General features: G+C 44.4%; 2 protein-coding genes across 2 annotated transcripts in view; one reads left to right on the top strand and one right to left on the bottom strand.

Moving 5' to 3' along the window:
* The window catches only part of ESR2 (estrogen receptor 2), a 90,776-nt gene extending 81,493 nt beyond the window's left edge, over positions 1 to 9,283 (bottom strand). The window contains exons 1-2 of the mRNA XM_027802567.2: positions 8,949 to 9,283; positions 4,182 to 4,308 (exon numbers count right to left, since the gene is read on the bottom strand). The gene's annotated coding sequence lies outside the window, so the exon portion shown is untranslated. The remainder of the gene's footprint in view (positions 1 to 4,181; positions 4,309 to 8,948) is intronic.
* A 309-nt stretch (positions 9,284 to 9,592) lies between these two features.
* Positions 9,593 to 12,984, top strand: part of MTHFD1 (methylenetetrahydrofolate dehydrogenase, cyclohydrolase and formyltetrahydrofolate synthetase 1) — a 42,770-nt gene continuing 39,378 nt past the window's right edge. The window contains exon 1 of the mRNA XM_055716090.1: positions 9,593 to 9,750. Coding sequence (XP_055572065.1) covers positions 9,710 to 9,750 — 41 coding nt within the window. The 5' untranslated portion in view covers positions 9,593 to 9,709. The remainder of the gene's footprint in view (positions 9,751 to 12,984) is intronic.

Raw genomic sequence — 12,984 nt, 5'->3', positions numbered from 1 at the left:
GAATTCAAAGCCATTTCTGAGCATTTAGCCTCACTGTGGATACAGGCTGTGTGCAGCACTCTGGCATGTTGATTTTTTCCAAGGCTGAGCTAAAGAAAAATAAATTTTCTTTGGAGTCCTAAGTCTTAGCATGCATTGTGCATCCCCACTGTACAGAAACACTACCTAGTAACCACATCTCAAATTGAACTGCCATAAACTTGCCATTAATCTGAATATTCAACCAGGAAATCTCCTCTCATAAGAAACTGTTAATAAGCAAATTTGGGAACAGGCTCATATTTATGTCATCAAGCACTTAGTTTTACATCTGCTTTAAAACATCACCTGAAAGCATACCAAAAATTTACATTTACTGATTTTCCATAAACTATTTCCTTCATATTCAAAGTTCTCCTAGTTCCAGCTGGGAGCAAGTCTATGTGTATACATGCTGTCATTGATATGTATATTTGTGGTATACAGAGTTCAGACTCTTTCAATCACCAATACCAGGTTAACAGATCAAAAGCATAAAGTAAGGTGGGGAACCAAAATAAATAATTGCTCCTCCTCTCTTGCCTGTGTGTAAGCTGGTGATATCTGAACCTCTCCCTGGAATACATGAAGACAGCTGAATACTGATCAGTAACTAAAGAACTGTTACACTCTTCTCTTTGAAAAAAATTTCACTGATTTATTTGCCTATGTGTCACTATTTTCCAATCAGTGAATACAAGACAAGTCTTCAGGCTTTAGAAATCACCCCTCATGTGAAGCTGTAATGCTTCTCTGTCATGAGCACTCACGCTTGCGATGCCTGGGTGAAGGGCACCTTCTCGAGTGAAGGACATCATGTGTACTGTCTCAAAATCAGACTTCTTTAAAGAAAAAATCCAAATTGCCATGGAATCCTGTGTGAAAATGTTTCTGCTTAAAATGTCAAGGCACCCCTCTTCAGATCCCAGGACAGCCAGGAAAACAGCTTCTCAACAGTTGTACACACATCTCCACCTGGGACAGGGTAATCCTGGTTATACGTACAAACTGGGAGGGCACAGGCAGGGGAGCAGCCCCATGGAAAGAGAACTGGGCATCTGGGTTGATGGCATGTTGAATATGAGTCAACAGCATGCCCTGGTAGCCAAAAGGGCCAGCCTTGTCCTGGGGTGCATCAAGCACAGCTTAGCAAGCTGGTCAAGGGAGGTGATTGTCCCCCTCTACACCACACTGGTGCTGGCTCACTTCGAATATTGTGTGCAGTTTTGTGCACCTCAATAGGAGAAGGACATAAACTATTACAGTGTGTTGAGAGAAGGGCAACCACAATGGTAAAAGGTCTCAAGAGCAAGACTTACAAGGGGCTGCTGAGGTCACTTGGTTTGTTCAGCTTGGAGAAGAGAAGGCTGAGGGGTAACCTCATCACAGCCTACAGCTTCCTCAAGGTGGGCAACAGAGGGGGAGCTGCTGATCTCCTCTCTCTGGTGACCAGCAATAGGACACAAGGGAATGGAATGAAGCTGCATCAGGGGAAGTTCACAATGGACATTAGGAAAAAGTTCAGGGTGGTTAGTCACAGGAACAAGCTCCCCACAGCACCAAGCCTGTCAGAGTTCACTGTGATTTAGTGTTAGGTAGTCCTGTGAGGGGCAGGGAGGTGGGCTTGACAATTCTTACGGGTCCCCTCCAACCTGAGATGTCCTATGATTCTACTCTACGAAAGTCACATGGGCTGCCCGTAGCACAAAACCTCCATTATCCTGTAACTGGTAAAAATGATAGAAAGTGAAAGGAACCAGGAATAAAAAACTGCCCATGAAGGTGGAAAGTATTTGTTCCATCCACCAGATCCTTTCACAAAGCTGCAGGAATGCTACTGAATCCTCAAAGGAAAAGGGAAGGAAGACTCAGGCCTCAAATGTGTTTCTGTGGCAGCAGCTCTGACTGTACTGCTTATCTTGTCCTAGAGGGCCAATGCGTACACTAGCATCAATGTTATAATGCAAAAAAGGCCTTAGGGCCAAATCTTTTGTATGTCTTATTGACTTGCTGCTACAGCATCTTCTTTGCTGACCCTGTATGACTCGTACTGAGACTCAGTCTCCTTCAGAATCTGCCTACCGGTCCTTACACTGCTGTGGCAGGCACAAGAGACACCAATAACATCACAGCTTGGCACAGCTCCTCTTGGAAGGATTATTCTTTTTCTTCTCCAGGCTTCTAGGCTGTTAAGAGGAATCACAGGCCAACCCTACTGAATTCAGCATCTTCGTGGTCCACACCAAGTCTACAGGCTCTGAATCTTCCTGTGGTCCAGGCAAGCATCAGTCACTGTCTCTTCCCTAGGCCCAGTTTGTCAGCACAGGCTTATCATGGCTTGCACTGCAAAGCATTGGGGCTGCAGAGCAAAACTATTCCATGTGCAAGCACAGCAACTGCACCAGGGTGCACAGGCTAGAGATGCTAAAACGCTTAGCTTCAGAACGATGGCTGGAGGGGACCAGAAGGGCCCTTAATGCGCTTTTTGTCACCTACGGCTGACACAGGTCATAGGACAAAAATCCTGCCTTGCTGGGTTATTTAAAGCTCTCAGAGATAGCAGCAAAGGACAGACCATTTCACAGCACAGATTTTCTCATCAGATCTCAAGCTGGTTTATGAATCAGAAAGCTCAAAGAGAGTTCACAGTAGTAGACATGACAAGCCTTGCTGTTCTTTTGAGAAATCTTTCTCCCAGAGATGCACAGGACAGACACTAGAGCTCTGCACAACTTGTGAGGTTAATTCATTTACTGCTCTTCTCTGATGCAGCTGAGCATGCAGGAGCAGACACACTGCACAGCTTCAGGGCAAACATTAGCAATGTGTCCTGAATCTGGTGCCTCCACCAGACTCTGCCTCGTTTATAAATGGAGCAGTTCTTGTTTTAAATACCAGACAAATCACACAGCTCCTAGGGAAAAGGAAAAGGCAGAAATGTGATCGCTCCAACTAGAAGCCGACAAACTTTTGGGATACAAAGGTTTGTAATATAAGGCATATAAACTGGGAAATATACACACAAATATATAGGTACATATATAAATGAGTGTGGAACAAGCTTACAGTGAGCTTGCTTATATGTTCATACTGCTCAGAGTCAAAAAGAATGAGATACTTAAATAGTCTGTGCATCACCACTTTTTAACTCCTTTCAAGCTGTGCTCACAAGAAGCTGAAAATCAGCTCCAATACTTAAATCAGGAGACCTTCAAGGAAAGAAATTTTTTTTTGTTTCATGTATGTGTGGGCATGTGCTCATATGAACAGCACATCACAGATGTCTGCTTTTCCAGAGCAGTTAAGTTAGGCTTCTTCCTCCTTCAATTTACTCCTCCTTTCTAATTACAAACACCAATCATCAAACATGGGCAATGGGGGATAAATACGGATTTTTATTTTTAATGCTAAGAAATCAAAGTATAGTTATGAACAACCCCAAGAGGGAGATTATGAAGCACAGTGGGTAAATATATCCATGTTTCAGAGACAGAAAAAAATATGCACACACCAAATAAAGGAAAAAAATCCTCCACTATAGTATGCGAAGGTACCTTATCAATACTGTTTCCATTAAAACTAACCAACAGATTCACATGGACAAGAGGTGTTATGCTAAAGAGGAAGCACACAAAGATCCTGTGTGTTGAGAAAAATTGAGACATTTTATATATCATAAGGAAATTATCTGTGTCTCTCATGAACCTCTGAGAACAGGAGGCATGTGGCTTCAAATCATTCTGTTTGCACCTAACTTTACCCTGTTTCTCCCCCACTTCCATTATCATGTTTGTCTTAGAAATTCTTTCAGCTGTAAATGGTTGGAGACCAGGAATGTAACCTATTTTGCCCTATTCCTACAGTCTTCCTTACACATCTGCAGCTAGCCACTATTAGAGCCATGATCCTGAGCCGGGACAACCTTCTGTCTGATCTGGTATAGACAGTCCTATGATCTAGAGACAATTACATAGAAAGAAATAAACGTATTGGAATCAGGAATGCCATCAGTAAAAGCACATTGAAGGTACAACTTCTTAAGCCTGCTTCATATTATGAACTGTGTGCATACATCATCAAACACTGCTCAGTATTCCAAACTGGACATTAAAACACGCATGAAGACTGTATCACCCAAGTCTGAACTGTAAAACTCCATTTACCTGTTTTTAACTCCAAATACGCCACTTGCTGGAATTGTAGTCTGTGTCTGGTTTCATGCCAGCCTTGGACTTCTCCTACCATAGACTTCACAGGATCTTTTCATCCTCCTCTGGTTTCTGCAGGACACTGCAAAAGAAGGATTTGCTTGGTTGAGAGAGCACCCTATGAAGGTACTTGCAGAGACGGCACAGAACTAGTGACGCAAACTTGCTCTGCCAAGGATATCCTTGCTTGGGCTCAGAGAATTATCCAAGAGGCTGTGTGGATTAAACTGCAATGGAAAAAATCTGTCTTCTGGACATTCTCCTACCTGCAGCCCTGAAACTCACCCTTCTCCCTGACTATCTCTGCCGGTGTCAGCGTGTGCAACTTCCTATGCAGTTAGAAAGGTGGAACTGGTATAATGGGTATGTCTATAGAAAAATTGGAAATATATTTTTTATATTCTTCTAGTAAAATTTAGCAGTTGGAAAAAAAGGGGGAAAGTCCTATGTAGCCAGAAGCCATTAACTAAAAATTATTAGCCAAGGAGAATTAGGAGGAGGTAGAAATGACAAGCTAGTTAATCATAGCTCCACTGCTTATGTCTGTATTTTTCTTTAGGCAATCAATTAATCCTTTCTCAGCTACCTTATCTGGAAAATGGGGCAATACACTACTCACAAGCATGCTGGGAGAGTGGATTAGGCTGTTGTTTTATTGCAGGGAGTGCCACAACATGCTGTAGAAGTATTAGGAATGGTTATTATGTGAGAGAGAGGACTACTTAGAAAACGGTTTCTTTGCTCTGAATTATCTCTTAACATCAAAGAGTCAGGACAACCTGGGGCCCATAATTATCATTCACTCTTGCACTGTTTACAGTGGAATCAAGCGTGACACAAAATTCTTCAAGCTGTTAACAAGACATCTTTTTTCTGCAGGATCCCTAGGAGGTCAATGAGAAGTGTCGGAAGATTTCTGAGTGAAGGTAAGGTGACGTACCTAAAGCAAGTTAGCTAAAAGAGCAACAAGAAAAGCAGCCAATGGAAAATGCACTCAAGTATGCATTTTGTGTCACTGGCACAGTAATGCAAGTAGAAGTCTGGAGATAGTCTGAGCTGGTTGTTGCTGTCCTTAGAGTGATAGATAAACCATGGTCAACACAAACCCCCTGCACAGTAGGCAAGTGAATGGCAAGCTTGAGACAGGGGTCAGAAAAGCACTTCAGAGGCCTGCTTGTTACCGCCACTCTGTTGGACACAACCAGCTTTACCTCCCTGCCAGAAAAACCTGTGATGAAAGTACCCTTCACTTGCTTTATAGAAAATTAGTTCATTGTAGTCAAAACTGCTCTCAGAAGCGATTTGATTAACCTGTCTGCCTTTGCACTGAAATGGATGAGGAGCACTCCAAGTCCCTCTTCTGCTAGTTCAGGCACTGGACCAGGAACCCTGAGGAGAAGGTCAGAGAGCAAATACAATCTTAACCCAGGACAGATACATCTGCAGTGACTATGCAACAGCCCGCTGCATCACCAACTTGTTATTTCTGTGACATGTCTAAAATGAATAGGGCACACAAGACAGCTACACAGATTAGGGGTTAACTACACTTGGGAGACACTTTATGACGGAACAAATGTTAGCTCATGCTATTGACTATTACATTAACACAGCTTAGCTATAAGGGCTATTTCAAAGCATGTACACTGAGGTCAACCTCAAGCCTTACATCAAAATTCAGTCATCTTCTCATCAAAGGGAGAGTTCACCAATAGCATGTATTTAAATGTGTCACTGTTACCCCATTACAAAGTTGCATTCTCCATCACGGTAGGTAAGGTACATTCTAGAGCAACCACATTCACTTAACCAGTCCTGCTTTGTTCAGCAGGACATTTCTCTAAGCAGGAAAGGTTCCCTGTAAGCCTTTGAAGAATCAGTCTAATACCGTTTTTCTGACATGCTCCCACAAACAGGCTTTCTCAAAATCTCTTTTCTGACCAAGGTTTAAGCTAATCTTACTTTTATGTTCCTCCTCCTTAACTGGAGACAATGTCCTATCCTAACTGTCCCACTCTGGGGTGAAACAAAGCCTAATGTTTCTCCTTAGTTTGATGATTCAGTTTCTCATAACAAATTCCAGATTTTGGGGCCCTGTGCTATCAGAGGCACAGCCATTGGCTCACCAACAACAATGAAAGTCTTTCTGGCATGCATTTTGCAGCCTTCGTGGCTTTTTTAAAGAGTAACCTCCATGACTTTTGACATGTTGGGTAAGAGGGGGTGGATGCAAAGGTAAACAATCAAACTGTGGGAGCTGCCAAATCAAACCCAGGGATGCCTGGCAGGGAGGTGAGTGAGGCAGAACAACTGTTCTGGGGCAATACTCAGGAGCAGAGAGATCTCTCTTACTCTGAGGCTTCAGCCCATCCTGAAGTAACTGATCCATTAGAAAATAAGTTTGCTTTGGTACAAAAAAGACTATGTTCTGTCTGTTCTTATCATGGTATTAGGGGTTTTTTTCCTCATTCTTTTGCATTAATATGATCAAAAGAATTGTACTGGAAGCATAAAACATTGATCATTGCTGCAAACTTTGTAAACATTTTTCTCCTTTACCACTGTGTTCCTTTGAGATTTCCTATATGTGAATAGTAGCTTTTAACTTTTTTACTGCATTTTGGGGCTGGATTAGGCTCTGATATGAACTGAACAAAAGGGTCTGTCAGCCATTTCTCACCACATAATCCCTTTTCTGTTCCTTTCCCACCCCATTTTCAGTATTTCAACCTCAGGATGACAATTAAGAATAAATGTTAAAGAACATGTTCTTACATAAAGGCATAAGTAACAATCTCAGCTTTAGTACTTGACTGCCACATGAGACAAATCAGAAATACAAAAGAACTTGACGCTACAGGAAAAGGAGGTTAGCTAGTCTGATTTTCTGGCATAATAATTTAAAATTCATGAGCCTGTCCCCAAAAATGAGACTCTGGCTCAACAATAATGAAATAAGTTGTTTAGAATTATTTTTACTTCCTTTCCAATTTTTTAGACTCTACAATAAATTCAGGTCATCTTCAAAGCTGTATCTGTCATCATGAGACATCTTTTTTCAGGAGCTGGGGCCTTAAGAAAAGCAACATACGATGTTAATGCTCACACACGCAGGCAAATCATGCAAGTTAGCAACTCTGGGTAGGAATCCACAGCTCCTGATGGCAACAGCTTCTGCTCGCTCTGCAAATAAGGCTCATCTGAATATTTTAAATAGGTGGCTTGCTTTTTTTTTTTCATTTCCTGGTATTTTTACACTACCATCCTGAGTGTCAAATCTTTTTTTGGCAAAAGTTGTTTTTGTGACCTTGTCCTGTCCTTAACTGAAGGAGTCCATCTTTTGCATATTTTTTTAAACACGGGGTTTCCCCCCGCCCCCCCAGGGTACAGATAAAGGCAAAGAAGAAACAAATAAAGCACAGAATTATAACCTAGAAAAATCCCTCTCCCAGTTAAATGTGTAAACTCAGGTTTGATTGTATAACACTGCAAGTGCCTGTTGGAGCATTCCAAGAAATACAAGGAATACATAATGAAAGAAGATAAAAAGACGTTCTTTCTAGCTTTTTCTATTTAGCATATAAAAGCCCTAAATGCCAAATTTTCTGTCTTTTCCAGGTCACTTTTAAAGAGAAATTTCTGACCCTTAATCCTACAATTACAACATGTTAATTTAAGGTAGTTTAATCAAGTCAAGGTACCAGACTCTCCCCTCAATAGAAAAGAAAGCAGAAAAGATGTCACTTGTTAGGCTATGAACGGAAATTCAAAGAAGAAAAGCCTTATCTTCAGATAAGTTTTTAACTATATATGGTTTATATTCCCCTTCTAGAATACCAGAGAAGCAACCATAAAGCTTCTGAAACAGAAGGACCCATATATTTCCATCCTCATAGTTCTGTGCCCTAGGTGGAAGCTGAGAGGCCTGCACTTCTCCCATCTCAAAATCTGATGGTTCCCCAAACCCCTTTTGGAACCAAGTACATTATGGAGTGGCAGGATTTAACGCTTTCACAGCAAACTCTTTGGAATAGGCTCTTTATTTTTTCAAACCTATGCATTCTATGCAAAGTAAAAATCTGTGTGAAAGCATTTCACGTGGGCCTTTTCAGTCTCAAATTCTCAGCAGGAACACTGCTGGTTTAGCATCCAACCTCTATTCTCCATAGCTTCTTAACTCACAGTGAGGTTATCCTCTTTCTTTGCGGTACTTACACCATGTGTAGCAGACATGGCCAGGTCCCAAAACAAAGTATGGCTTTACTGTGGGCACAGGAACGGGTTACTAGCCCTCAACGGCAACCCAACAACATGGGCCCAACCCATCATCAATCCCTATTTGCCAGGTCCCTGTCCTGACCTTTTAAATGTCAGTTTCTTGAGTTGTGGACCTGTTCTTTAACTGTGTCCTAGATATTAGCAGGGAACACTGATGAGTTCCTTAAGTTCTCTGTGTCATGGCATTATCTTGCCTGACCAAATCTGCCTTGGTGACATTTAACTGCTTTTCCCCACCTCAGCTCTGGCTGGGCCCCAATCACTTCTTTGCCGTATGGGTGAGGAAAACCACTGAGAACTGACTCGCTAAGCAACATCCTAAAATGCCTGTGCTGGCCTGCAGAGTAAGGAGAAGCCTTGCTTATGTAGATAACACTACACATGGTCAGCTGCACAGATCTAACAAGAGGTTGCGCCTCCACCAGTCCTAATGGGATTACTTACCTCAAGTACATCCCTTGGAAGCCACCGTTAGGAACTTGTTTCTCACTCTTGCCACCTCCTGTGAACGTTAGGCCACAGTCCTGCCCTCTTCTTCATTGCCCTCTTTCTTCACTGGCTAGCCAGTGGTTTGGTGCTTGATGCTGGCCTAATGTGGTGAAACCCCTTAGAGTAAGAACTGCTTTTAGCCTAACCTCTCAAGAGTTACACAGGAGTACCACAGTACTACAACACCAGGGCATGAAACACATGGATTACTCTTACGCAGAGTTGCTATTTTCTAAAAGATACGGCCGAGAACTGGCTATGCAGAGCCTACTGCCAGGAGCCCAGCGCTGGACACCAGCCCGCCCCCCTCAGCCCCCCACCCCGGCGGCAGCTTTCGCCCTGCCAGCCTGCCAGCCGCCCTGCGGCCCAGGCCCGCTCCCCCCAGCGCAGGGCACCAGGGGAGGCCGAGGCCGGAGCTGGCAGCGGCACCTCTGAGCGTTTTGGCGGCCATTTCGCCGCGCCGCTCAGCCCAAGCCGCGGCCGGGTGCCGAGCTCCTCAGGGCGGCGGAAGGAGACGACCGTGCCGTGCCCCTCGGTGCGCGCCCTTCGCCTCCCTCCGCGGCGCGGGGCGGGGGCAGCGCTTGCGCGGTGCGGCCGGTGGGCGCCGAAAGTTTGGGGCCACGTGGGGCGCGGAGTAGGGCAGCTGGGGGGGCGGCACGTCCCGCAGACGCGCCAGGAGCCCCACCGCGTTCGGCCGCTGCCAGCCCGCCCTCGCCATGGCTCCCGCCGAGATCCTCAGCGGCAAGATAGTCTCCGCGTATGTACCGCGGGGCCGCCCGCCCGCCCTTCCCGCCGTGCGCCCGCGGGCCGGGCCTGGGCTCCCTTGGGCGGGGAAGGTCTGTGGGAGCCGCGGGGGGTTGTAGCCTTCGGGATGGCCGCGATGGGGAAGGAAAGCGGCGTGGCTGGCGGGCCGGGGGGTCCCAGCCCCGCCGGCCAGGGGAGCGGGGCAGTGCTGGCCTTGGCTCCGGCTCTGCCGGGACGAAGCAGGTTTGAAGACACCCTGAAGCGCTGCCGCAGCCCTGCAGTCAGAGCGCGCTTCTGCCTGGCTGGCAGCTGTGGGAGGTATTAAAATGAAGGTAGCATTACAAGCCTTCAGGGGAAGGCAGAATACTGCCAGTGCCCCCCAGAAGCCCAGCGGGGCGGCACCGCGCAGCACCGGCCCCGCAGCGGCGGGAGCTGCCTCAGTGCCGCGGTGCCCGCGGGTCCCGGCTGCCGAGACCGAAATACGTTGGCCCGTGTGTCGGGTAACACAAAAGTGGGGGTGCACGGTTGTCCAGCCAAAGCTGGAGGATTCGGCAGACCCCAAAGAAAAAGGCTTTCGTGCACTTGTCAGGTTTTACTTAGATGGCAAGGCCCGAGTATAGGTGAGCCGGTGTTGCGTCTTCTAGTTTGCTTATTATTCCTGCTGCTACTAAACGTACGCATCCTGTAAGAAAGCTAAATAAATTCCCCTAACCCTAGGAAAATGCAGTGTTTAGCAAAAAGTAACGCTTCTGTTATATTCTGTGGAAGCAGGGTTTGGTTAGGTAGGTTCGTTGGGTACTTGCCATCTATAACCAGGGGATTTGGACAGAAAGAGTAAATTTGAAGTAGTCTAAAGTAATCTCAGAGAAGCTGTTAGACCTGATCTTAGGTATTGCTACGTACAACACATCTGCATCTAACTGGCAGCGGAGCGTTTCTGGAAAGTAAGCCTAATGTGTCTTGAACCTCAATATCCATGGTGAAACGCTGTTTGCATGTTTTTCACCTGATCATTTTTGGGCTGGGACCACTCGGGTATTGCAGTCTCTCAGTCTTAATGTGCATCATTACGCCTGGTGCTCTTGGCAGTCTTGAGGCCTGCACGCTCTGCCATGCCTGTGTTTGCTGCTGCTGGTACTTAGTGCAGGTTTCCTTTCTCTGGCATAGAAAGTGCCCCTGAACTGTAGTAGGGCCTTTCAAGATCCATGTTATTGCAATTTTAGAGCGACTAGAAGTCTGGAAAGATACTAACTTGCATACATTGAGTGTCTGTTGGAGGTATTCTGAGCATTCACCTTAAAACCTCTAGCTTCCCTGGCAGTGCATACTGTATTACTTACTTATAAATTTATAGATGCAGTGGTGAAATTTTTTGTTTGGTTTTTGTGTTACAGTAGCAGCTGTTTTCAGAGATGAAGACCCTGGTGATGTGCAAATACTTGGGAAGAGGCATAAGCTTTTAATAGGCATGTACAGGAGAAAGGATTGCTAGTTTCCAGCACGTCTCTTGAGGTATTTGGCTGAAGCCTGTCTTCCAAAGGGACTAAATCTTGGCCTGAAGAAACACAAAATGGAAAAATAATTGCAGATGTACCAGTTCCCTTATTTCTGCTGTATTTATGTCCAGTATAACAAAACCATTGTGTGCTCCATGGGAATGGGCTTATGTAGTTCTGCTTTTTGCTAGTGGAGTACTTGAAGGAGGCATGAAGAAATAGGCTATCTGCTGTGCAGATACCTGTCCCTTTTTTTCCAGACCCTCTAGAGAAGTGCTGGTTCAGAGGGTTCTCATTGTGCAGAGTTCCCCTGCAGGCCAAGAGTCTGGCAGCAGCAGCAGATGCAATAGGCAAGTGTTTTTTCTAGGAATTTTCAAATGAATTGCCTGTTTAAAAAGAGAATGTTTCTGACTTTGCATCAATTGCAAAAATCTTTTCAATTGCTATCTTGTAGGAGGTGGGTTTTGTTAATTTATCCTTCAATCAAGAAAAATGTTTGTTTGTAAGTCAGTCAGATACGAACAAATTAGGTGAATCAATCAAGTAGTGTTCCAGCTACATAATTCTGGGTTTCTGTGTGTATTTTAAATCAAAACTTTTAAGTATGGTGAACATTCTTCTGCCACCAACCACTCCTTCCCCAAAGAGAGGTAAAAAAATAACTGATTCAGAGTCATGCAAGTTAGTTAAACAAAAATCCAGGTAGATAGTGGCATTCTTAGTTTTGTGAAACATGTAAAGAAAATAAACACTTTGAGAGAGAGACAGCAAGCTTCCTTGTCTCTATAAATAAGGAAGACTTGATGAGGAGATAAAGCTACTTCACTCTTAGAAAGTTTTGAAAGGTTTGGAAGAGGTACAAAGGAAAATAGACATTTTCAGTGGCTTGTGCTTATGTTGTGCATGGGAAGGAGAATATACAGGGCAGCAGACGTGTTTGTAGGATTTTGGTATTTAAGTTAATGTTCCTTTCATTAAGGGTTCTTCTTTCAGTAGAAATAAACTTGTACCTGACAGTCTTTGAAAGATGCTAAATGTTGGATGAGTTATGCATCAGTCTGAGCTGGCTAATTATCTCAGTGTAGCTTTCCTCTACTTTTCTGAATGTCTGTTTAGTAATTCAGCCTTCAATTTTGCTGCAAGTTAAATTTGCCTCATTGTCAAATGAGTTGCAAAAGGTGAGTTATTGTGTAACGGTACAGTAACAAATGACTTACAAGAGGCAGAGAAACAGTGGTTTAAGTATGCAGAATATGGAGAGCTGAAGGGAATCAAGATACAGTGTTCCCAGCCTTTTATTTTATTACTAGTATTCTCTTAAAATAAAAATACTCAGTTTCTGTGTCTAAAATAGTTACTCAGAGCAAAACATTGCAGTGGCTGTTCTTTAGAGCTTGTGTCTGCTGCAGTGAGAGGTTTGTTCGGTTGTTATGATCCGAAGTAGCCAGATTTGGAAATCCTTGACTTGGCCTGAATTGTTTGATAGCACCAGGAGTGGACCAATGCCCACTGGATGAGTGGCTGATAATTGGGGTGGCAGGGAAGACTTAATGCCCCTCGCAGCCCCTGGGGATGGGCCAGGTAGTACTTTTGAGTTTTAAGTACTGGATATAGCAATGATCAGGCTCAGCTTATAATTGGAGGTAACAGTGCAGGGACAACTCTTTAGCTTTTTCAGGCTGGGCTTCAAAAGTTTTGTGGAGTTCCCTGTTGAAACTCCAGCTAAAGCTAATCTGAACTGAAAAAAAACC

This window comes from Falco cherrug, chromosome 7, assembly GCF_023634085.1.
Source record: "Falco cherrug isolate bFalChe1 chromosome 7, bFalChe1.pri, whole genome shotgun sequence".
Classification (NCBI taxonomy): domain Eukaryota; kingdom Metazoa; phylum Chordata; class Aves; order Falconiformes; family Falconidae; genus Falco; species Falco cherrug.
The sequence above is the reverse complement of the archived record's forward strand: the minus strand, read 5'-3'. Positions and strand labels throughout refer to the sequence as shown.